Here is a 20,775-nt window from a genome sequence, read left to right as displayed (position 1 = left end):
AGGAGATCGATTTTCATCACCCGCCCTCGTGGTGGTGATGCTCAACAATGGTCCGCCCCGAAAATAGGGCGGGGTAAGCCAAATACAGTACACTTTTTTTAGTAAAAACCCAAACTTAGGAATGATCACAGATCGAATTCGGGTCGGATGAGGATAATTCCGAATTCGATCCGTTTAATATTCGGATCGTGGACTCGGGTCCGAATCCGATTGACCCGAGTCCGAGTCTGAATCCGATCCGTTTATTCGGACATCCGGATTGATCTAAGTACTCTTTAATTATTTTTTTTAAAGAACAATGTGTGATATATTTATACATGCTTGTGTTGTCTCTAATAATGTTTTTGTACATCATATTAGTGTATAAAAATTTCAAAAAAACCTAAGATACAAAACCTAAACATAATGTATATAAATTATAACTTAGGACTCCGGTCGAACTCGAACTAAGACCGGACTTCGCGCAAGGTCCAAGTCCGATCCGCCTCCTATTCCGATTCGGATCTATTTAATCGGATTCGGATTATTTTTAAACAAATTCGAATCAAATTTATATCTTCGGATCAGATCGAATTTAAATCGAACTCGAGTTGGATTACCATCCCTACCCAAACCTGGCCTGAAAAACACTCTAAAGCCCGCCACTATTTTTGCGAATTTGGGGATCACATTTTATGTTAAAGCCCGACCCAATCCGAATTCTTGATCACCTCCTCTCCCTACCCGGACCCCACCCCACGACAGCTCCAATTCCCCGACCCCAAACTTAACCTCCGACACCCCCTCACCTCCTTTTTTCCCTAACACAAGCCGCCGGTGATACCGCGCAGAAGCAGAATCCGGCGTCAAGTATAACCAGACACATTAATCCTGCGGCAAGGTAATGCACTCCTTCTCCGTTTTCTTTCTTTCTTTAGAGTTCTGCTCTTTCTTAGTTACCCTGCACCATTGTTAATTGCATTGCTTTTTTCTACAAATACCCTTTTTATTCTTTTTTTTTGGGATTTTTTATTCCTCAATTATTAATCTAAAGTATTCTGTGCTTTTGAGATTCTCTGACCAATTCATTTCATATGGTTCATTTAGCTTTTAAATTGGGTTTTTGTAAAAATTTTGTAATGTTTATGTAGTGAGAAATTGAGAAGCAATTCATTCATTTTAATTGTGGTAATAAATTGTACTAGGTGTTGAGATATGGATAATAATGATATAATGGCGTCGGTTCGTTCTGTGGTGTTCAAGGAATCAGAAACCCTTGAAGGGAAATGTATTAAGATTGAGGGTTATGATTTTAATCAAGGAGTGAACTATCCCAAGCTTTTGAAATCGTTCGTCTCAACCGGTTTCCAAGCATCTAATCTCGGTGATGCTATCGATGTTGTAAATCAAATGGTTAGCTTGAGTTTTAAGCTGTTTATTAATTTTAGGTGTTGTTCTGCTCGTTTTCATTTTGTGTTCATTTGTGTATTTTGTGTGGTTCAAGCTAGATTGGCGGCTGGCAAATGAGATACCCGATGAAGATTGCAGCAAGGAAGAGAGGGATCCTGTTTACAGGGAATCCGTGGGGTGCAAAGTGTTTTTAGGTTTTACCTCGAATCTTATATCTTCTGGTGTTCGTGACACTTTTCGATATCTTACTCAGCATGATATGGTGAGATTAAGGTTTAGATATTATTTCACTTTGTTTGATTTTTTCGAAAGTGTTGTTCAAATGTGTGAACTTAGTTGTGGGGTTTTTAACTTATTACTTTCAGTAGATCCTATGCTTAACATAGTCTTGGGTTATTGGGTGAAAGAAAGTATTTTCTAAGAGAGAAGATTGTGCAGTAGCAAATGACTCGTAGCTCAGAGATTGCAATCTGTTATTTGTTGAGACTTTTGAGAGGATGTTTTTTATTTACTCATTCACAGCAATTTAAATGGCACTCTCTCTCTTAATTGTTTGACTGTATCATTGTTAATGGCAATATTAGTGGCTGTCTCATATTTGAGTTATATTTTTTGATAGAGAACTGTAAGAAGGCGTATGTAAAAGAGGGGGTTTTAGGAACCTTTCAGTCTTTCACCACATTAGTTTTATTGCTTGGAAGAAGTGTGATTGAAGTAGTTCCTTTTTCTAGGAACTCTTCATGGCTTCACTACTTAAGTTTTGTTGCTTCCATAATGTCTCTTCCCTGCACGGCTGTACTAATAATGTAGACTTTGGGATGTCGTTGTCCACTTCAAACACCAAAAGAAAAGGGGAAATAGAAAGAGAAAAATTTCGTGCAAACCTTAGGGGCTTTGTTTCTCTGATAACTTTCGGCTTCAAACCTTCAACTGTAGCATCAATCCCTTTTTTTTTAAGAGAAATTTCGTGTTAGATATGTCTTGGGAGCCTAAAATACAGAGTTGTTGGCTATGTGATTTGAATTATTAGCTGATTGATCCCGTTGTGATCTGTTATTTTGCTCACATAACTGTTGCTTCTCTCCATCATGGCCTTGTATGAAGTAAAGAGTTTAGCATTTTTTTTCACCCAACTTTCTAGGATTAGATTATTTGCACTCAAAAGGTCGGGCATTTGCACTTGTTCAGGTTGATGTCGTTGTAACAACTACCGGTGGTATAGAGGAGGATCTTGTTAAATGTCTTGCACCTACATTCAAGGGTGAATTTTCTTTACCTGGAGCTCAGTTACGCTCAAAAGGATTGAATCGCATTGGTAATTTATTGGTTCCAAATGACAACTACTGCAAATTTGAGGATTGGATTGTTCCAATTTTTGATAAAATGCTAGAAGAGCAGATTAAAAAGGTAATTTCTTAATTATTGATGTCTGTTATCTGATGAATTGATCTCCAATTAGATATTTTTGTTCTGTTTTTGTGTCTCGGTGTGTGGCTGGTTTTTTTTTCAAGTACAACATAACCCTAGAATTACTTCATCCCTGTCATTAATTATATGTTTTCAAGCTTTCTTTGTTGGCACTTGTCAGTTTTTTTCTATTTATTTATTTATGTTCATATTTCTCAAAAATTGCTGAATGCAGAAGATAACATGGACGCCATCTAAGGTGATTGCTTGTTTGGGTAAAGAAATAAATGATGAGAGCTCATACCTTTATTGGGCATACAAGGTGAAAAATCTACTCATTTAGAGGTTAGGCTTGGTTTTTCTCCCATAGATTCTCATAATATGTTACATCATATTAAGCCGTTTTAAGTTTTGGTCAAACTTGTGCATGAAGGCATGAAGGTGTTCCTTTTCTATGCTGCTCAATTTCAATGCACATTAATACCAAACTTAGAAGCCTGTTTGACAGTTCATGTAATGGTCTTTCATGCTTATCTTCTTTTAAAATTTGAAGTATTGCTGAAAACACTGCTGTGACTAGTAATACTATCAAAAAATTATCTTAAACTCAACAAAAGTCTAAATGCTCTTTAGTAGCGAGACCTTATGCTTTTGATATTTAACTGTTTTCACAATGGAAATCTGTTCAACAAAAGTCAGTTTGAAGAAGTTGTTTTACTAGTTCCTGCTAAATTTGAGCAAGGGTCAATCTAAATCTTAATCAAGAAAAGTGGTGGTTGGTGGATATTAGATTATCAAAAAAATAAATAAATAAATAAATAAAAACAAATTAAAATTGTTTGTTTATGTTTTTTCCCCCCATAGCGTTTAACTGATGCAGCTTTCACTTCATGCATAAAATTTCAGAATAATATTCCAGTATACTGCCCAGGTTTGACAGACGGCTCGCTGGGAGACATGTTGTATTTTCATTCAATTCGGAATCCAGGTTTAATTATCGACATAGTTCAAGGTCAGTTATTTTCTTGTTAATCTGATGTACGACATCTTCCAATATAATTTGCTTACAATTATTTTATGGTCATATGCAGATATAAGAGCCATGAATGGTGAGGCTGTTCATGCGAGCCCCAGGAAGACTGGAATGATAATTCTTGGTGGAGGGTTGCCTAAACATCACATTTGCAATGCAAATATGATGCGAAATGGGGCAGATTATGCAGTTTTCATTAACACTGCCCAGGAGTATGACGGCAGTGATTCTGGTGCTCGTCCTGATGAGGCCATCTCCTGGGGAAAAATCCGAGGTTCTGCTAAAACCGTGAAGGTTTGTGTAATTGTGTATATTTTCTTTTCTTTAAGTCTTACTTTTTTAGCCTGCTTAATTTACTTTTATTTATTTTGGTTGTCCTAATTAGTTATGACCTTGATGTTCAGGTGCATTGTGATGCCACTATTGCTTTCCCATTATTAGTCGCGGAGACCTTTGCGGCTAAAAAAGAGTGTGAGAGAGGCTAGCTCAAATGCTGACAGAGGTAGATTTTGATATTCACTTTCTACATTTCTGCGAGGGTGATTAAACTTGATACCTACAATAATACTGCAAAAACAATCAATTATGCTAGTGCTTCTGCTGTTTCACTTATCCTTCGTCTTTGCGCCCGCCAATCTGGTTGACAGATATATAAGCAAAATTGTTGAACTCTGGTCTCTCGACGTCTGTTGCCTAGCTGGTAAAGCATCATTGTTGAGCTACTCTTACACATCATTCTGCAGAGATTTAATATCTCCAAATTTTGTTCCTTTAGGAAACCTTATTTGCTCCGTGATTAAACCCCGTGTTGTGAAAGACAAGTACTATAAATCAAATACTTTGCATTAAACGCATTATTACACTCGCTTACAGATTGTTCAATGGGTGCAATTGTATGGTCCTCCAATTGAAATAATAATAGAAGCATGAAGACAGTAGAATAGTAGATCAAATAAGACGCCTACAAAAAGTGATTCCATCACCCAGAGGAAGTTGAACAATGTCAATGCGAGGATCAGCAGCCAGGGACTTGTTCAACTTGATAACGGCCTCTCGATTCTTCTTCATGGAGTCTGGTACATGTGATTCAGGCATGGCTACTGTTCCTCCCCAAAGTGTGTTATCGTAAGCAATCACACCGCCAACCTTGACGAGCTTCATCAACCTCTCATGGTAATTCAGATAGCTAGTTTTGTCCGCATCCACAAAGGCAAAGTCAAAACTACCCTCATTTTCTGCCTGTCGTCACTCAACAAGGTAATACATCAGCTAAATCATTATCTAAGCCAAGACAGTAGGCATCATATCTTGTGAAATAATTTTCAAATATAAAATCAACCATATTCAGGGCAATTGGTTCCTACCCGAAACAATAGTAAATGAGTCTAAATCTATGAGCATATGAAGGTTATTAAAGCAATGTAGTCTAGAACTTTTTTTTTTTTTTTTTTTTTTTGTTTGTGGAAGGAATGTAGTCTAGAGCTTTTTTAGATTTATTTAAGGAATCTTTTAGCCTTAATTTATTGTGTAATATTGTGGAGATTATTTCTTAAAAAATAGTACGCTTACATTCAGCAGAAGATTATCAAGAGCTAGATGAGCATCTGATACAATGAAGTCGATTTTGTCTTCAACACCGGCTTTCTTGATGAATGGTAAGCCAATCTCATATGCTTCCCTATCACAGTCAATTGCAACAATCTTTTGTAACAAAAACAGAAGTAGGCTATCTTTAAATAAGTTATTGACAAGGAGAAAATAGAAATGATCCAGTTAATATAAAGAATTTTATAACTCAACATCATAGTCTTTAGTTAAGGGATTGAGACAATGTGATAACTAATAAGAAGATTTGTTCGATAAGTTAACCTTTCCATCATCCGGGATCGAAAGGGCAGTTAGCAAGAGGGAGTATCCTGTAAATACTCCAACTTCAATAGTCTTTTTAGCATTCTCTTTCTTCAGAAGGAATGAAATCATTTGTCCTGCAATTGGTGCACTAGCCATGTAGGACCTTGGAAGTGAAGAAGAAATGAGTACAGAATTTGTATAGAATAATAAATCTTCAACTATGATAGTACAAAGGGAATGCTGTATTACTTGGGGTGATTTTCAGTTGCTTCCCTTAGCTCCTTAAGGGGTTCTGCTTTGCGTGGATAAACACTAGTTTCGAGAATATACTGCATCCAAACAATTGCAAGGTTAACTTCAATGTAATCCAAAGAAGATCAACATAGTATCAATGATTCGAGAAAAGCAAGATCGTGTGCAAGACTAACACTGTGCAGTTCCTCACTCTGCAGCAACCCCGTGTTCTTGATTTGCTTCATACTCATAGAATCAACAGCCATAGCTTAAATCCCTGCATAAATTTTAATGGGCAAGAAATTTCTCTGAGTTGAAAGTGTAGTTTAAGGACCTCATATGTAGCTGGCAATGAGAGTGGTAGCCCACTAGGATTACTACTTATTTGAACCCATACCCGTTATTAAAAAAAAAAAAAAAAACAAAGAGAGGTTCATTTCAGAAAAAATAATTTATGTTCAGCAAAAAAATTTGTTCCTTAAAATAATATTATTATTGAATAAAAATCAATAGCTACAAAATAGGGAGGAAATCAGTAAATATTATTATTATTATTATTATTATTATTATTAGGAAAAATTGATTCTAATAATCCCACCTTTAGTCGGTTCGCTATTAATAATCCAACTTTTTGATTATTATCTAATAATCCCACCTTTATAAGGCATTTTCTTCTATTGGTCCTTTATGACCGGTAACCTATACATTAGGTAAACTTTTTTTTTTAAATTATTATTATTTAAAAACATATGTAATTGGTAAAAAAAATTAAAAAAAAAAAAAAGAAACTAAAATTTTTTTAATTAAAAAAAAAAAAAAACCATCCCAGTCCAACTGCCCCAACCCCACGGCAACCCCAACAATTGCGCTCCGGCAGCTCCTCCTCTCCAACCACGCTGCCGGAACTCCCATCTCCACCCCCACCAAACGAAAACCAACCCCTCCTTCCGCTCAAGCCACCCCAATTCCCACTCCCCACCCACAAAAACCAACCCCTCCCCTTTCCCGGCGTCAAACAGCCACAACTGAATGAGAATTGATTGAACATCATGGATGAGGATATGCAGCATAGGACACATGCTACTCGGTAGACTAGCATACAACCCAATCATTGAAACCGCCATTAATGGAGCTCAAAACTAAACTGAAAATTTACAGTTTTTCGAATCGAAATTTCAGAATAAATTTATTTTTTTAAGAGAAAGGAAGGTCCGGTTCTCGCTGGGTGAGGATGGGGTTCCGGTGGTTTGGGTGGGAGAAGAGGCTGCCGGAGTTGAGGTGCGTCGGATGGTGCCGTGGGGGTTGATGTAGGCTGTTTTTTTTTTTCCTTTTTTTTGTTTTTTTTGTTTTTGAATTTTTATTTTTTATTTTTTATTTTAAATTTTTTTTTTCTACCAATCACAAAGTGACACATAGTATCTTAACCTATCAAAACAGGTCATCAACAAGTTAGGGATCAATAAAAGAAGATGTCCTATAAAGGTGGGATTATTATATAATAATCAAAAGATGGAATTATTAATAGCGAACCGACTAAAGGTGGGATTATTAGAATCAATTTTTCCTTATTATTATTAGTAAACGGCCGTAGTATAAATCAACAACTTTGGAAAGTGACAAGACTTTACACCTGAGGTTTGGAATTACTGGAAATACATACATATCTACAAAGGAAGAGTGAGTGATAGCTATTACGGAGACATCACTTAGAGTCTTAAACATTCCTTGAACGAATAATCAAATAATGATGAACAATTGAACACCAAATTAAAAAAATAAAAATAAAAAATAACAAAAAAGAAACATAAAATTGAAGTGAATTTAGAGTACGGAGTACTTCGTAACAAAGTTAGCTTAATTATTTAACTAATTGAATTTCATAAGATTGGAAACATAAAAGAGATAAAAGGGGAAAATCAAAGCAAATAACGTACCAAATAAACATATGCAAGCTTCTTCTTAATTCAATCGTATTTGTCGAGGCTAGTTTTGATGTTCATAATGTTGGTTTGTTTTCAATATGAGAGTTTAAATTGAAGTGTTGGTACAGTTAACTGATGGATTAAAGAAACGAATACGTACCAATACGCATAGCCACTCAATTGGTGACCCACCCTAAATCACTATTTGTTACATACCTTGCGCCTGACAATATAATCAAGTCAATAGAGGTCTCAAATCGTGTGCTTGGCTTTGGTACTATGTTCAATATGAGTTTGAGTCGCACCAGCAAATCAAGAGAGAAAGTCCACTTCACAAGTTCAAAGGAGGTTTTATTCCAATACAAATTCTTCTGTAGACCCTGGTCCATCTAGAAATAGGTGCACCACGCCTATACTTTTGAACATTTAGTAAAAAGATAAGAACAATTGCAAATTTTGAACATTTAGTAAAAATATTTGAACAATCGCACTGTACCACGCCTATACTTTTGAACATTTAGTAAAAAAATCTGAACAATCGCAAATTTTGAACTTGTAGTATATTTAGGGGTGGGACTTTTCAAACCGAACCGTGAAACCGCCCGTTACCGAACCGAACCATCACGGACCGATCCGTTTATAAACCGATAAATATAAACCGAAAACCGAACTGAACCGTTCAATATTAAACCGAAACCGAATTGAACCGCTCAATGTCAACCCGTTACGGACCGTAAACCGATAACAAACCAAACTGCGCAAATCCGAACCGAAACGAAACCGAACCGAATGGTTTATAAACCCGTTAATGACCCGAACCATTTATAAACCGAAACCGTTTAAACCGAAAAAAAAACCGTTTAAACCGAACCATTTGTAACCGAAACCGTTTAAACCGCACATATAAACCGAACCGTTATAATCCGCTAACCTGTTTAAACTGATCCGATTACAAACTGCTTAATTCAAATTGAATTATTTACAACCTAAATGGCTAAATAGTAAATACAATTAATGTTAATAAATGTAGATCTAATCAAACGGCTTAGGTTTATACAAAGGTTTATATTACCTAGATCTAGGCCAACGACATTATTAATATCGTTTTAGATTACTTATTTATTTTAATTACAAGATATATCATTTGTATCATTTTCATTCCAGTAATAATGCTAGTCCACCCAAATTATCTTCATTGTTCCTTGATATTCATGATCATCCAATATCACTCAAAGCCTCAAAGGTAACATAAGATTGGAGATGTATGAGATTGCGTTACACAAGTGGCATAAGCATTAGAATATTACTGTACTAGTCAATAAGGCGTACAATCATTCACATTATCACTTTATAAAACTTTCTTATACAAGTATTTTGTAAAAGGGAGGACTAAAATGTTTATAAAACACATTTTTTTAGCTTTTCTTAAATTAAACCAGATATTAAGTAAAAGAATTTTAATAAATACGGAGGCATCCCAAATCTGTAGCCACAATTATTTCATAACATTACCACAAATCCAGCAGATAAATAGCATTAAAATTAGAGTAATATCAACAAGCAATTAAAAAAAGTCACCATTTTCATTGATTAAAATTCACAATACATATACCAATACATAATGAAACTACTATCACTACTACCCAGATTAGATTTCAGATTTATCAACTGAAATATCATCAAGTTTAGGGTTGCAAAAAATGATACATGATAAGATGAAGGGAGGAGTGAGAATGTGAGTGATTTGGGAGCAAAATCTTGAAGCAGAATCTTGAAGCAGCAGCACAGCACCCAAGAGCAGAGGAAATAGCAGCAACAAGCAGGAACCAGCACACGCAATAACAGATCAGCAACTTATCAGAAGCAAGGAATAATATAAGCAGAAGGGACTCAGCAGGAACTTATTTTTGTTTTTCAAAATTGCTCTCAGATTTACGTTTATCGTATCATCACTGAGCAATGGCTGTTTTAACTTAAAACTTGAAAAATGTTGCCAGCAAGTACATATACATTGAAGTCTCAACATAAATGACAAGGGCAACGATGATTCAAGAAAAATTAAAACAGCAAGCATAAGAAACAGCAGCTACAAAACAGCAGCAAGCATAAGAAACAACAGCAACAAAACAACAACAGCAACAACTCAGCAGAGACAACAACCAAAAGGCAAAAGCACTACCAGCAGGCAGCAGCTCATAACAAGTTCAAGCAACTTCAAAATGATAGCTTTTGTTTTTTAAAATTGCTCTCAGATTTACATCACTGAGCAATGGTTGTTTTAATAAAAACTTGAGAAATGCTGCCAGCAAGTACCAAAATACATTTAACTATTTAAGTCTCAACATAAATGACAAGGGCAACGATTTTAAAAGTCTTGAAAAATGCTGCCAGCAAGTCTGAAAATAAATGACAAGGGCAACGATTTTAAAAGTCTTGAAAAATGCTGCCAGCAAGTCTAAAAATAAATGACAAGGGCAACGATTTTTCAAGATAAAATAAACCACAATGAGACACAAATACCAGTTATGCAGATGAAGCACTTTCGGCTTCAATCTCTTTACCAATAAGGAGGACGTCTTCCTCAACATCCGCTTGATAACCACGACACCAATTTTGGGTGGTAACCAATGCCTCAACATTCTTTGGCAAAAGTTTACCCCTATATTTGTTCAAAATACGACCACCCAAACTAAAAGAAGATTCAGAGGCCACCGATGTAATAGGAATGGCCAAAACATCCCTTGCCATATTAGCTAAAATAGGAAGAGAAGAAGCTTGAGATTCTCAATACTTGAGAACGTCAAAATGTTCCCCTTGAATTGATAGTGCCGGTATTACTAGCATCATCAACCGGGAGTGGGACAGAGGCAGCTTGAGAGCTAACAGTATCAAAATTTGATTGCCTCTCATAGTCAAATTCATCATACTCGCAAGACATGACTGAAACAAAAAAAAAAACAGCATTTATAAGTACCAAATGAAGTGACAGATTCTACTAATAGTGAGCAATTAAGCATGCATTGTCTCATGTGACTGGCATATGTGTACATTTTAAGTACTAACTTTAAGCCAACTTTAAGCCAATCATACAAGTATACATTTTAAGTACATACAAGTATACTAACTTTAAGCAGAATAAGATTAGCAGAATGGGGACTTATTGAAGAAATTGTGTAGCTTCTAGATAATACAATTAAGCACCTAAGAGAAAACAAATATTGTAGTTAATTAGAGAAAATAAGTTAACTCAATGCAAATGCACATCTGTAGTGCTACAATAAGTAAAATGAATCAAATTAAGAAAACAGAAGTTGTTCCTTCAACAACAACAACACCAACAACAAAAAATAAAATAAAATTAATCCACTCTCAAAACAGCTAGCATCAATGTAAATGCAAAAACTAATTCTCATTCAACAACACATCACAACATTTACTGATTACTATGGCCACTCTTCATTAGCATCCTGCTCACAGCTGCCAAAATACTCCTCGTCCTTCTACCACCCCCTTAATTCCTTATTCAACAGAAATGTCAATATATTTCGATAAGAATTCTCTAAAAGACTAGAAAGCTGCACTAGCTAAGTGAAACAAACGTGTCTACTCATTTGAGGTGAACCAGAGTAATCCTTCTCCCCTTCAAACCAATTAATCACATGAATTATGTTCACACAGACAAAACCGTAACCCGTTAATCGCATAAAAATTGCAACCAAATCAACCAACACAACACAACACAACCATAATTCAATTCCCCTCCCTGTGAAAATCAAGATCTAGCGACTATACATTGCAAAACAACCAACATAACACAACCATAATACAAATACCAAATCTACAAAAAAAAAAAAAAAAAAAAAAATTTACGTATCAAAAAAAAAATCACAAAATATACATTGCAAAACAAAAAATGAACAAAAGAACTAGAACTTTCAAAAAAAAAATCAGAAATTATAATTTACAAAATAATAAATGAAAAAACAGAACTTAGAAAAAATAATAGGAACTTAGAATGAGAATGAAAAATACAAATACCTTATATCGTCCGTGAGTAGAGAATATGAAAGATCTACAAAAAAAAAGAAAAAAAAAATTAAAATTAAAAAAAAAAGGCAGATAAACTCATAAACCAGAATAAATAGAACTTATAAAAACCCAGAAAAATACCAGAAAAATTCGAAGTTTGAGAATATCCAGAAAAAAGATCTACAATAAACCAGAAAAAACAGAACTTAGAACAAAAAATAGGAAATTAGAAGTTTTCAACAAAAAAAAAATAAAAATCGGGACTTAGAATGAGAATGAAAAATACAAATACCTTATATTGCCGTGAGTAGAATATGAGTATATGACAGATCTACAAAAAAAAAACAGAAATTAATCAATTCGGAATAAATGAACAAAAGAATTAGACCTTCCAAAAAAAAATCTGAAATTTTAAGACTAAATGAAAATATCAGATGAGGAAATGAGAGTTTCATAGGCGTGAGAACTGAGAATTTGAGAAAGCTTGAGAGATTCAGATGAAGAGGGAGATAGTTAGGGTTAGGAGGTTAGGAGAGAGAGAGATGTTTGAGAATATCAGAGAGATGAGGAAATGACAAATGAGGCGTGTGTGCTAGTGAGTTTTCTCTAGGTTTAGTTTTAGGTTTTACTTCTTCTCCTAATCTAACCGTCCATTTTTAATCTCAGCATCTCACCGTTCATTTTTTTTTTGGTAGTAATAAAGTAATAAAGGTCTGGTTCCAGAATGTTCATGCAACATGCCAGCTTTATCAACGGTCTTATTTTTTTTTCGAGACTTTTTCTTTTTTTTATTAAAATATATTAATATATTATTATTTTTTTTTTTTGAAAACTATTATTAATTATTTTATTATTTTGAGGTTACTATAATTATTATTATTATTATTATTATTATTATTTTGAGGTTATTATTATTATTATTAATAGTATTATTATTGTTATTATTATTATTATTGTTAGAATGTTAGTATAATTTTATGTTAATATTCTTTTTATAAGTATTATTATTATTATTAATATTATTATCATCATCATTATTATTATTATTATTATTAATAATAATATTACAATATTACTTATAAATTGTAAGAAACACAAATGAAACAAAATTGAAATTAATTCAATATGACATAATTAATGACTTAATGACGTTAATGTACATCAATATCTAACATCTCTATGTATAAGTGTATAACTATATATATGAATATATCAGTGAGTCTGTGACTTTAAATATAATAAAATAATAACTTAATAAGTAATAAACTAATAACTAATAAGAGTATAAGACTAATAAAGTAATAACTAATAACTAATAAGTAATAAGTAGTAACTAATAAAGTAATGAAATCTAACTGTTGTTTTTCATGGGCATTCAATCTAACCGTTGTATATTTGACCATTTGACTATTTGACTATCTGTACATTAGTATTGCTCTTGCATAATGATTTCATCACCACTTTAGTGATTTCGTCATTTTGTCCATTTAACTTATCAAGTTGTTTGAATTAGTAATCTAAACAAAGTACCAAACTAAATAAATAATTCATTTAATCTCGTGTAAGTGTGTAACTTATAAATTATAAGAAATGCAAATGTTTGGAAATTGAAATTGATTCAATACGATATTGACATATTGTTAATGTATATGTATTATGTATATACTTATAAATTGTAAGAAACACAAATGAAACAAAATTGAATGAATTCAATATGACATAGCTAATGACTTAATGTACATCAATATCTAACATCTCTATGTATAACTATATATATGAATATATCTGTGAGTCTGTGACTTTAAATGTAATAAACTAATAACTTAATAAGTAATAAGAGTATAAGAATAAGTCTAATAAAGTAATAAGTAATAACTAATAAAGTAATGAGTAGTAACTAATAAAGTAATGAAATCTAGCTGTTGTTTTTCATGGGCATTCAATCTAACCGTTGATTATTTGACTAATTGTACATTAGTATTGCATAATGATTTCATCACCACTTTAGTCATTATGTCATTTCGTCCATTTAACTTATCAAGTTGTTTGAGTTAGTAATCTAAATAAAGTACCAAACTAAATAAATAATCCATTTAATCTCGTGTAAGTGTGTAACTTATAAATTATAAGATATGCAAATGTTTGGAAATTGAAATTGATTCAATACGATATTGTTAATGTATACGTATTATGTATATCATATGGTAGTATGGTATGAATGTACGATTGGTATCATAGTATCATTGGCTCATTGCCTCATTGAATCATTGGTATGTAAGTAATTAAGTATGTAACTATGTACGTATAATCGATAAACATATATGTTAAAACTTAAAAATTTAAAACATTTGTTGATCGATCTAATTGAGTACTTGTACTTCCTTAATTATCGATTTATTGTATTCTAAGTATCAACTCATTAAATCATGGTCATGACGCGATCTTTAAAACAATCATGATTCATGAATTCATGACCCAAACCGCTTATAAACCGAACCGGCATGATCCGAACCGTTTATAAACCGAACCGACATTGGACTGGGTAAACCCGCCCCTAAACCGGCCCATTTCAAACCGAACCGACATGATCCGTACCGTTTATAAACCAAACCAACAGTGACCAGGGTAAACCCGCCCCTAAACCGACCCGTTTCAAACAAACCGGCATGATCCAAACTGTTTGTAAACCGAACCGTCATCAACCTGGGTAAACCCGCCCCTAAACCGATCCGTTTCAAACTGAACCGGGATGATCCGAATTGTTTATAAACCGACCCGCTTATGACCCAAACCGAATTTAAACCGTAAAGAAATAAACCGAAACCGAACCGACCCGTGACTAACCGAAACCGAACTGAACCGACCCGTCAGCTAAATCAAATCGTTTCAACCCGAACCGCTCCAAACCGAAACCGACTCACACCGAGGTCAAACCGAACCGCCAAACCGAAGTCCCACCCCTAAGTATATTAAATACAACATTATATAATAAACATCAATTTTTTGAAAGAAGCTTGTCTGACTCGTAATAATTCAATAGTTTTGTAATATAAACTGAACATTTACTGCATATAAAATGAACATTTCTTTATAATATATGAACATATAAAATTGGATGTTTATGTTCAATTTTTGTGATGTGTTCATATTTTTTTTACTAAATGTTCATTTTTTGTAAAGTGTTTCAATTTTTTTACTAAGTGTTCAAATTTAATTTACCTTTCTGCACTATTTTCTTGTTTTTTCTTCCATGTCGGTTCGTTAATTTGCAGAGGAGAGAGAATGTGCAGTTCAACAATTGAAAGAGGAAATGAAAGAATTAAATTTTTCGTCAGTTTTTTATTTATTTATTTATTTTATTTTTTTTAAATATGTCTGTTGGGAGCGAAATTAAGAAAGAAAGAAAGTGGGAGTGTTTGGGCCTATGATTTTAGTGAGAAATGAAGTTTGTAATGTAAATGGGTTTGTGGTCCAGCTATTCTAGATGGACCAGGGTGCACAATAGACTTATTGCCATCCCAAAACCAAATGACAATAGGAGGAGGAGACCCCTTAACCTTATAAAGTGTTTAACTCTCTCTTCTTTTCTCAATGTGAGACACTTACAGGTATTATTTGGTAGGATATACTTCAACACAATTCATTAATACTCCCCCGATTTTTAAATACTTGCTCCATTTCTACTTTTTGCACTATTCATTTGTCCTACTTTAACTAATGTTTGTGATTTATACATAGGAAAAAATATATTCTTGTGGGTACTTGTTGGAATCGTCTCAATGAATAAATTATTAATTTTCAATTGTTAGAATTTATACTTATTAATAATTAAAGATATAATTGATCAAAGATTTGCATCGACATACGTGCTCAGGAGAAATGGAACAAGTATTTAAAAACGCAGGGAGTAATAACATTACAGGTACAGTATTACAATTCACCAGTACCCCTTATCAAAAAAAAAATTAGGAGTACTCATATTACAATTCACCCACTCAAAGTTCTTAGGAAATCACCCATTTACCCTCAATTTTTTTTTGTCTTTATTAGATGAAATGTCAAAAGTACCCTCTATTAATTTTTCGTGCATCATTAATCACATTGTTTATTTTACTATGATATTTTTTCTCTTTGAAAAAGTAAAAAAGTACATTTTCTCTCTCTTCTTCTTTGCAAATGATTATCAATTTGGTTTTTCCATGTTCTTTTAGTACTTCCTCCTCCTACAGAATATTTCTTAATTCCATTATTTTGCAAACGAGAACTATATTTAGAGATGGAGGAGGTAGTAAAAAAAAGGATTGAGAACAATATTTAGAACCATTAAAAATGAAAATGAGAACTATATTTAGTGATGTAGGGAGTAGTTAATAACACAATGCCTTATAACGAAGGAAATAATATCATTGCAAGATGCAATCAGCTGATATAGGTCCACCATATTTATCAAGAGGTAAATTGAGTTGTAGATTGGTTGGCAAATTCAAATAAAAATATTGAGTTGATTCAAGTTCCTCCTTTAGGACGTATTTTATATGGTGGTATTGTAAAAGGCTATGCCTGGACTTGTTCCTCCTCGGTTTTTTCATTTTGTTTTTCTTTCCTGCTCGTGTGCACCAAAAAAAATAAAAAATTATAAATTATTGACTATCTATATAAGAAAAAGTAAAGAGAATGAGTGGTTTCATGGTTTGAAGATATTTCTGTGCTTAAAACTGATCGTTTCATTGAAGTTGTGACTTTCATTAGGAAAAAAGGAGTTAAATTAGAGTTTTTTGGTCCTACATAACCTATTGGAGCTTGGTTTGATCTGAGGTTTTAAAGCTAGGTTTGATGATGAAAATGGATGCCAATTTAAAGAATTGCCTCAACCTTGGACAAATCCCAATAATAAAGAATGTAGTAGTCACGTGAAGGAAAAAGGGATTAAATTAATAAAAAGAAAAAAAGAAAAGTAATAGAAGTCAGAATTCGGTGGAATCTTCGGCACCCAAAAAATTATATATCATTTACATCACCCAACCCTTAAAGTTCGTGTTGTCATTGCTCCATTTAAAGTTTATGCTATTGAGTGTGTCCAACCAATAGTTTGTGTTGTTCTAGCCAATTTTACCAAGTATAAATGATCAACAATATTAATTAATGTGCAATTCTACACACAATATTAACTTGGCTAACAAATTGTTTAAGCGGCTACAAAGTTTTGATTGCATTGTTCAATTGCAACATTATTATTAGAAGAATTAAGAGAATTGATCAATAAAGACGCCTACAAAAGGTAATACCATCACCTAGAGGAAGTTGAGCAATATCAATGCGAGGATCAGCAGCAAGAGACTTGTTTAATTTCATGATGGCCTCTCGGTACTCCTTCATGAAGTCCGGTACTTGTGATTCAAGCATGGCTACTGTTCCCCCCCAAAGCGTGTTGTCGTAAGCAATCACGCCTCCAACCTTGACGAGCTTGATCAACCGCTCATGGTAATGTTGGTAGCTAGGCTTGTCCGCGTCCACAAAGGCAAAGTCGAAACTTCCCTCATTCTTAGGCTGTATACACGTACTCGATCAAATTTACTCATCAATTTGGTCTTAATCTAGCTACAACAACATATCTTGTTTAAGTTACAACAACATATCTTTTGAAATGTCTAGATTTTAATTTAAGTAAAACTTTCAAAATCTATTAAAATTGCATTAATTTTGTATAATGTACATTGGTACTCCCTCCGTCCCTTTTTAGATGCCTATTTCTAACATTTATTACTCACATAATAAAGAGAAGTAGACATCTAATTAAGGGACGGAAGAAGTACAATATAGAGGTATTCAACATTGCATTGAGGGTTTATTTATTTATTTATTTTTTTTAAAAAATAACAAACATTGCGTGGGGTATTGACTTATTGCAAAATAAATAATCAAATCATATCATGCAATAAACGCTTTAATAGCTAAACTAGCTGTCCCATCTGTGATAGCTTGATAGGTGGGCTGTATTATGGAGGAAATCAATTATTGTAAGAGCAAGGGCTCTATATATTTTAGGGATGTACAATATATTATTGTGTTATATGTTAGTATTTACAAAATTATGTTTGTTGAAAATTTGAAGTCAAATACATGTGAGATGGATATTAATTAAGGCAGATAAAGTAAGTAGGTGGTGGGATGAGTAACACTCTGTTCTTTTGAGCTGAGGTCAATCGAACTAAATTGTATATAACTGAAATAAACTGCAGAAAAGTCTATTAGAACATGACTTATTATGGATATTAGGTAAAGGTAGTGGTGAAATCAGATAATTCTATTAAATCAGATGTACTTACATTCAACAGAAGATTATCAAGAGCTAGGTGAGCATCTGATTCAATAAAATCAATTTTCCCCTCAACACCAGCTTTTTTGATGAATGGCAAGCCAATCTCATATGCTTCTCTATCACAATCAATTGCAGTAATCTGTACTAATCAATAACAAAAGTTGTTTACTTTTGCATGGAATTGAATCTATTCCCCATAGAAAAATAATGATATAAATGACCCAGTACTCCCTCCATCCCTGAAAGAATGACCCTTATGAGCAAAATTCACGAGAATTAACAAAGTGAAAGAGGAAGTTGTAAAAGTACATTGAAAAGTGAATTTCACATGGGGTTAGCTAGAATAAAAATAATAAAAGTACATAAAAATTAAAAGCAAAATTTACATGAGAAAGCTAACTTTGCACAAATTGGAGAGTATTTTAATATAAATAGAATGATTATTTTGGACTAGATTTAAGCCATAAGGGTCATTCTTTCAGATGGAGGGAAATTATAAACGAAATGTTTTTTTTTTTTTTGCCGGAAAAAAAAGGTGCTTTTATAATATATTGCTTCGGACTTAACAAAAATAGGTTGGGACGATGTAACGAAAAGATAACTCAAAAAAATTTCAACCTTTCCATCATCCGGAATCGAAAGAGCAGTTAGCAAAAGGGAATATCCTGTAAAAACTCCAACTTCAATAGTCTTTTTAGCATTTTCCTTCTTCAAAAGGAATGAAATCATTTGTCCTGCAATTGGTGCGCCAGCCATGAAGGACCTGATAAATTATTAGAAGAGGCTGTAAATACCAAGTTTACACACATTTGGAAGTATTGTAAATTCGTAAGACAACAAAGTCATAGTACAAGACGTGCTCTCTTTAAATGAGTGAATTGAAAATCAAATCTCAATGAGTTACCACTTTGTAAGTTTATTTAAGTAAAAGTTAGATGAATAAAACACCAATTCAACTATGAATAAAAAGTGGAAATGAAAGGAGTATTATAGTTCAATTATTTGGGAAAGATGTGATATCCTTATCTTAATTAAGGATGCATGGTTGGTCTAAAATTATTGACTGTTTACAATTATAATTACACCAACTAGTATAATAAACAGTTGTGTTTTTATTATGGCAGTCAAATCAATCAAGTATAGACGTAAATACATATCTAAATTCCTGACTTCTATTAAATTTACTATGAGTGATTGACTTGAAAACACGGAGTGTAAATGAGCACACTTTTTTAACATTATTACAACCCGTCAATATGTACTCCTCTGTCACTTTTCTATGGTTATATTTGGTTTTTACGTAAATATTGAAAAAAAATAAAAATTTGAAAGTATACAAAATTAGAATATAAAAAAGTAAGTAAAAATTTTAATAAACGGAAATATCTGCTTTGAGAGTATGTAAATGTTTTCGTAAATGAATATAGTTTCTTTGGCAATATGTATATATTTTAGTAAATGGAAATAATTACATTGAAAAAAGGTAATATGATGATAATTAAATGTATTGGGAGTGTGAAAATATGAAGGTAATGCGTAAAATTAGTATCCCATTTTAGGAAAGTTTAGAAATGTAGAGAGGCGCCCATAAAATACGTAACCATAGAAAAGTGAGAGAAGGAGTAATAGGCTAGCAGAGGAAAAAGAAAAAAAATTTACTTAGGGTGATTTTCAGTTGCTTCCCTGAGCTCCTTGAGAGGTTCTGCTTCGCGTGGATAAACACTAGTTTCTAGAATATACTGCATCAAAATAATAACAGTAAGGTTAATTCTAAGCACAACATCAAATAAATTTCAGCATTACAATCCAAAGATCAATAATATGGATCAATAACTCGAAAGCGAGATTGAATGCAAGACTAACATTGTGCAATTCCTCACTCTGCAACAACCCTGTATTCTTCACCTGCTTCTTGATATCAAACTCCTCCTTCGCCTGCTTCTTGAGATCAAATTCCATCTTAAATTTCCTGCACAACTTCTTATGTTTAGAGTTTCTTTAGTTGAAAGTTTTTGTTCAATGGACATGCAAAAAAGACCTCATAGATCTGTAAATGGCAATGAGAGGGGTAGTCCTGTAGGAATATAGGATTACGTACTTCACCACTAGTGTGAAATCCTGATCATATTGTTGATTCAAAATGAAGAACTTACTCTGAAATATTTGCTAAAACAACAGATTATTTCCAATATATAAAATGTGTATGCAAAAACTATTTATAATGATATTAGTATACATCAAATAGTACTTTTAAGGTAACTTCCAATTTGGATAACTTTTACAAAAGTTTTTGCATGTATTGGTTGTATAGTAAATTTAATGTATATTCGGTTATTATATATTAAAAGTTATTCATATTATCACAAAGGTTACCTTTAATCACATAAAAGTTACACTTATTATCTAATTACTTTTATTCTCACAAAATTGCCCTTAAACTATAAAAAATTACCTATAAATTAAACTATCAAAAGCTACCTATATTTTTTTCTCTTTTTCTTCCTGTCACACAGTAAATTTCTGTACAGCCGGTTTTTTTTTAAAAACATTTGTCTAACTTTTAAGTTTCTCTAATCTAACTACTATAAATC

General features: G+C 33.0%; 3 protein-coding genes and 1 long non-coding RNA gene across 11 annotated transcripts; 1 reads left to right on the top strand and 3 right to left on the bottom strand.

The window, feature by feature from the left end:
- The first annotated feature begins 519 nt into the window (after positions 1-519).
- LOC110716797 (deoxyhypusine synthase-like) lies at positions 520-4,794 on the top strand. Of its 6 annotated transcripts, XR_002510599.1 has the most exons (10): positions 520-880; positions 1,185-1,392; positions 1,484-1,651; positions 2,578-2,796; positions 3,032-3,118; positions 3,703-3,808; positions 3,888-4,123; positions 4,234-4,331; positions 4,477-4,529; positions 4,703-4,790. XR_002510599.1 is itself a non-coding variant. In XM_021895434.1 (9 exons), the coding sequence occupies exons 2-8, from the start codon at positions 1,195-1,197 to the stop codon at positions 4,312-4,314; spliced, it is 1,095 nt and encodes a 364-aa protein (XP_021751126.1). In that variant the 5' UTR covers positions 520-880; positions 1,185-1,194; the 3' UTR covers positions 4,315-4,331; positions 4,703-4,794. The 6 variants fall into 6 exon arrangements, 4 of the variants coding, with proteins under 4 accessions (XP_021751126.1, XP_021751125.1, XP_021751124.1 ...); XM_021895434.1 differs by lacking the exon at positions 4,477-4,529 and having other exon boundaries at positions 4,703-4,794; XM_021895433.1 differs by lacking the exon at positions 4,703-4,790 and having other exon boundaries at positions 4,477-4,679.
- On the bottom strand, positions 4,652-8,100 carry LOC110716799 (caffeoyl-CoA O-methyltransferase-like). The gene is made up of 6 exons (XM_021895436.1): positions 7,849-8,100; positions 6,109-6,191; positions 5,930-6,009; positions 5,699-5,843; positions 5,399-5,530; positions 4,652-5,068 (listed from the first exon to the last, which is right to left on the bottom strand). Exons 2-6 carry the CDS (start codon positions 6,178-6,180, stop codon positions 4,778-4,780), a joined length of 720 nt encoding a protein of 239 aa, XP_021751128.1. The 5' UTR covers positions 6,181-6,191; positions 7,849-8,100; the 3' UTR covers positions 4,652-4,777.
- Positions 8,101-10,300: 2,200 nt separating this feature from the next.
- LOC110716954 lies at positions 10,301-12,681 on the bottom strand. Of its 2 annotated transcripts, XR_002510635.1 has the most exons (4): positions 12,158-12,681; positions 12,007-12,045; positions 11,875-11,908; positions 10,301-10,776 (listed from the first exon to the last, which is right to left on the bottom strand). It is a non-coding gene; the product is annotated as an uncharacterized LOC110716954 (long non-coding RNA). The 2 variants fall into 2 exon arrangements; XR_002510634.1 differs by lacking the exon at positions 10,301-10,776 and having other exon boundaries at positions 11,798-11,908.
- Positions 12,682-16,972: 4,291 nt separating this feature from the next.
- LOC110716920 (caffeoyl-CoA O-methyltransferase-like) lies at positions 16,973-20,399 on the bottom strand. 2 transcript variants are annotated; one of them, XM_021895572.1, is made up of 6 exons: positions 20,283-20,399; positions 20,048-20,153; positions 19,844-19,923; positions 18,803-18,947; positions 18,192-18,323; positions 16,973-17,412 (listed from the first exon to the last, which is right to left on the bottom strand). In XM_021895572.1, exons 2-6 carry the CDS (start codon positions 20,141-20,143, stop codon positions 17,122-17,124), a joined length of 744 nt encoding a protein of 247 aa, XP_021751264.1. In that variant the 5' UTR covers positions 20,144-20,153; positions 20,283-20,399; the 3' UTR covers positions 16,973-17,121. The 2 variants fall into 2 exon arrangements, with proteins under 2 accessions (XP_021751264.1, XP_021751265.1); XM_021895573.1 differs by having other exon boundaries at positions 20,338-20,374.
- Positions 20,400-20,775: the final 376 nt, after the last annotated feature.

The sequence above is a fragment of the Chenopodium quinoa genome, unplaced genomic scaffold, assembly GCF_001683475.1.
Source record: "Chenopodium quinoa cultivar QQ74 unplaced genomic scaffold, ASM168347v1, whole genome shotgun sequence".
In the NCBI taxonomy this organism is placed as follows: domain Eukaryota; kingdom Viridiplantae; phylum Streptophyta; class Magnoliopsida; order Caryophyllales; family Amaranthaceae; genus Chenopodium; species Chenopodium quinoa.
The sequence above is the reverse complement of the archived record's forward strand: the minus strand, read 5'-3'. Positions and strand labels throughout refer to the sequence as shown.

Coding starts and splice junctions, on each gene's coding strand:
- LOC110716797 (XM_021895434.1), top strand. CDS start 1,195: ATGGATAATAATGATATAATGGCGTCGGTTCGTTCTGTGGTGTTCAAG. Junction 3,119..3,702: donor ACCTTTATTGGGCATACAAG/GTGAAAAATCTA, acceptor ATAAAATTTCAG/AATAATATTCCAGTATACTG. Junction 4,124..4,233: donor GTTCTGCTAAAACCGTGAAG/GTTTGTGTAATT, acceptor CTTGATGTTCAG/GTGCATTGTGATGCCACTAT.
- LOC110716799 (XM_021895436.1), bottom strand. CDS start 6,180: ATGGCTGTTGATTCTATGAGTATGAAGCAAATCAAGAACACGGGGTTG. Junction 5,844..5,929: donor GCAACTGAAAATCACCCCAA/GTAATACAGCAT, acceptor TTCACTTCCAAG/GTCCTACATGGCTAGTGCAC. Junction 5,069..5,398: donor TTGATAATCTTCTGCTGAAT/GTAAGCGTACTA, acceptor GAGTGACGACAG/GCAGAAAATGAGGGTAGTTT.
- LOC110716920 (XM_021895572.1), bottom strand. CDS start 20,143: ATGGAATTTGATCTCAAGAAGCAGGCGAAGGAGGAGTTTGATATCAAG. Junction 18,324..18,802: donor CGATTCCGGATGATGGAAAG/GTTGAAATTTTT, acceptor TGATTAGTACAG/ATTACTGCAATTGATTGTGA. Junction 17,413..18,191: donor TTGATAATCTTCTGTTGAAT/GTAAGTACATCT, acceptor ACGTGTATACAG/CCTAAGAATGAGGGAAGTTT.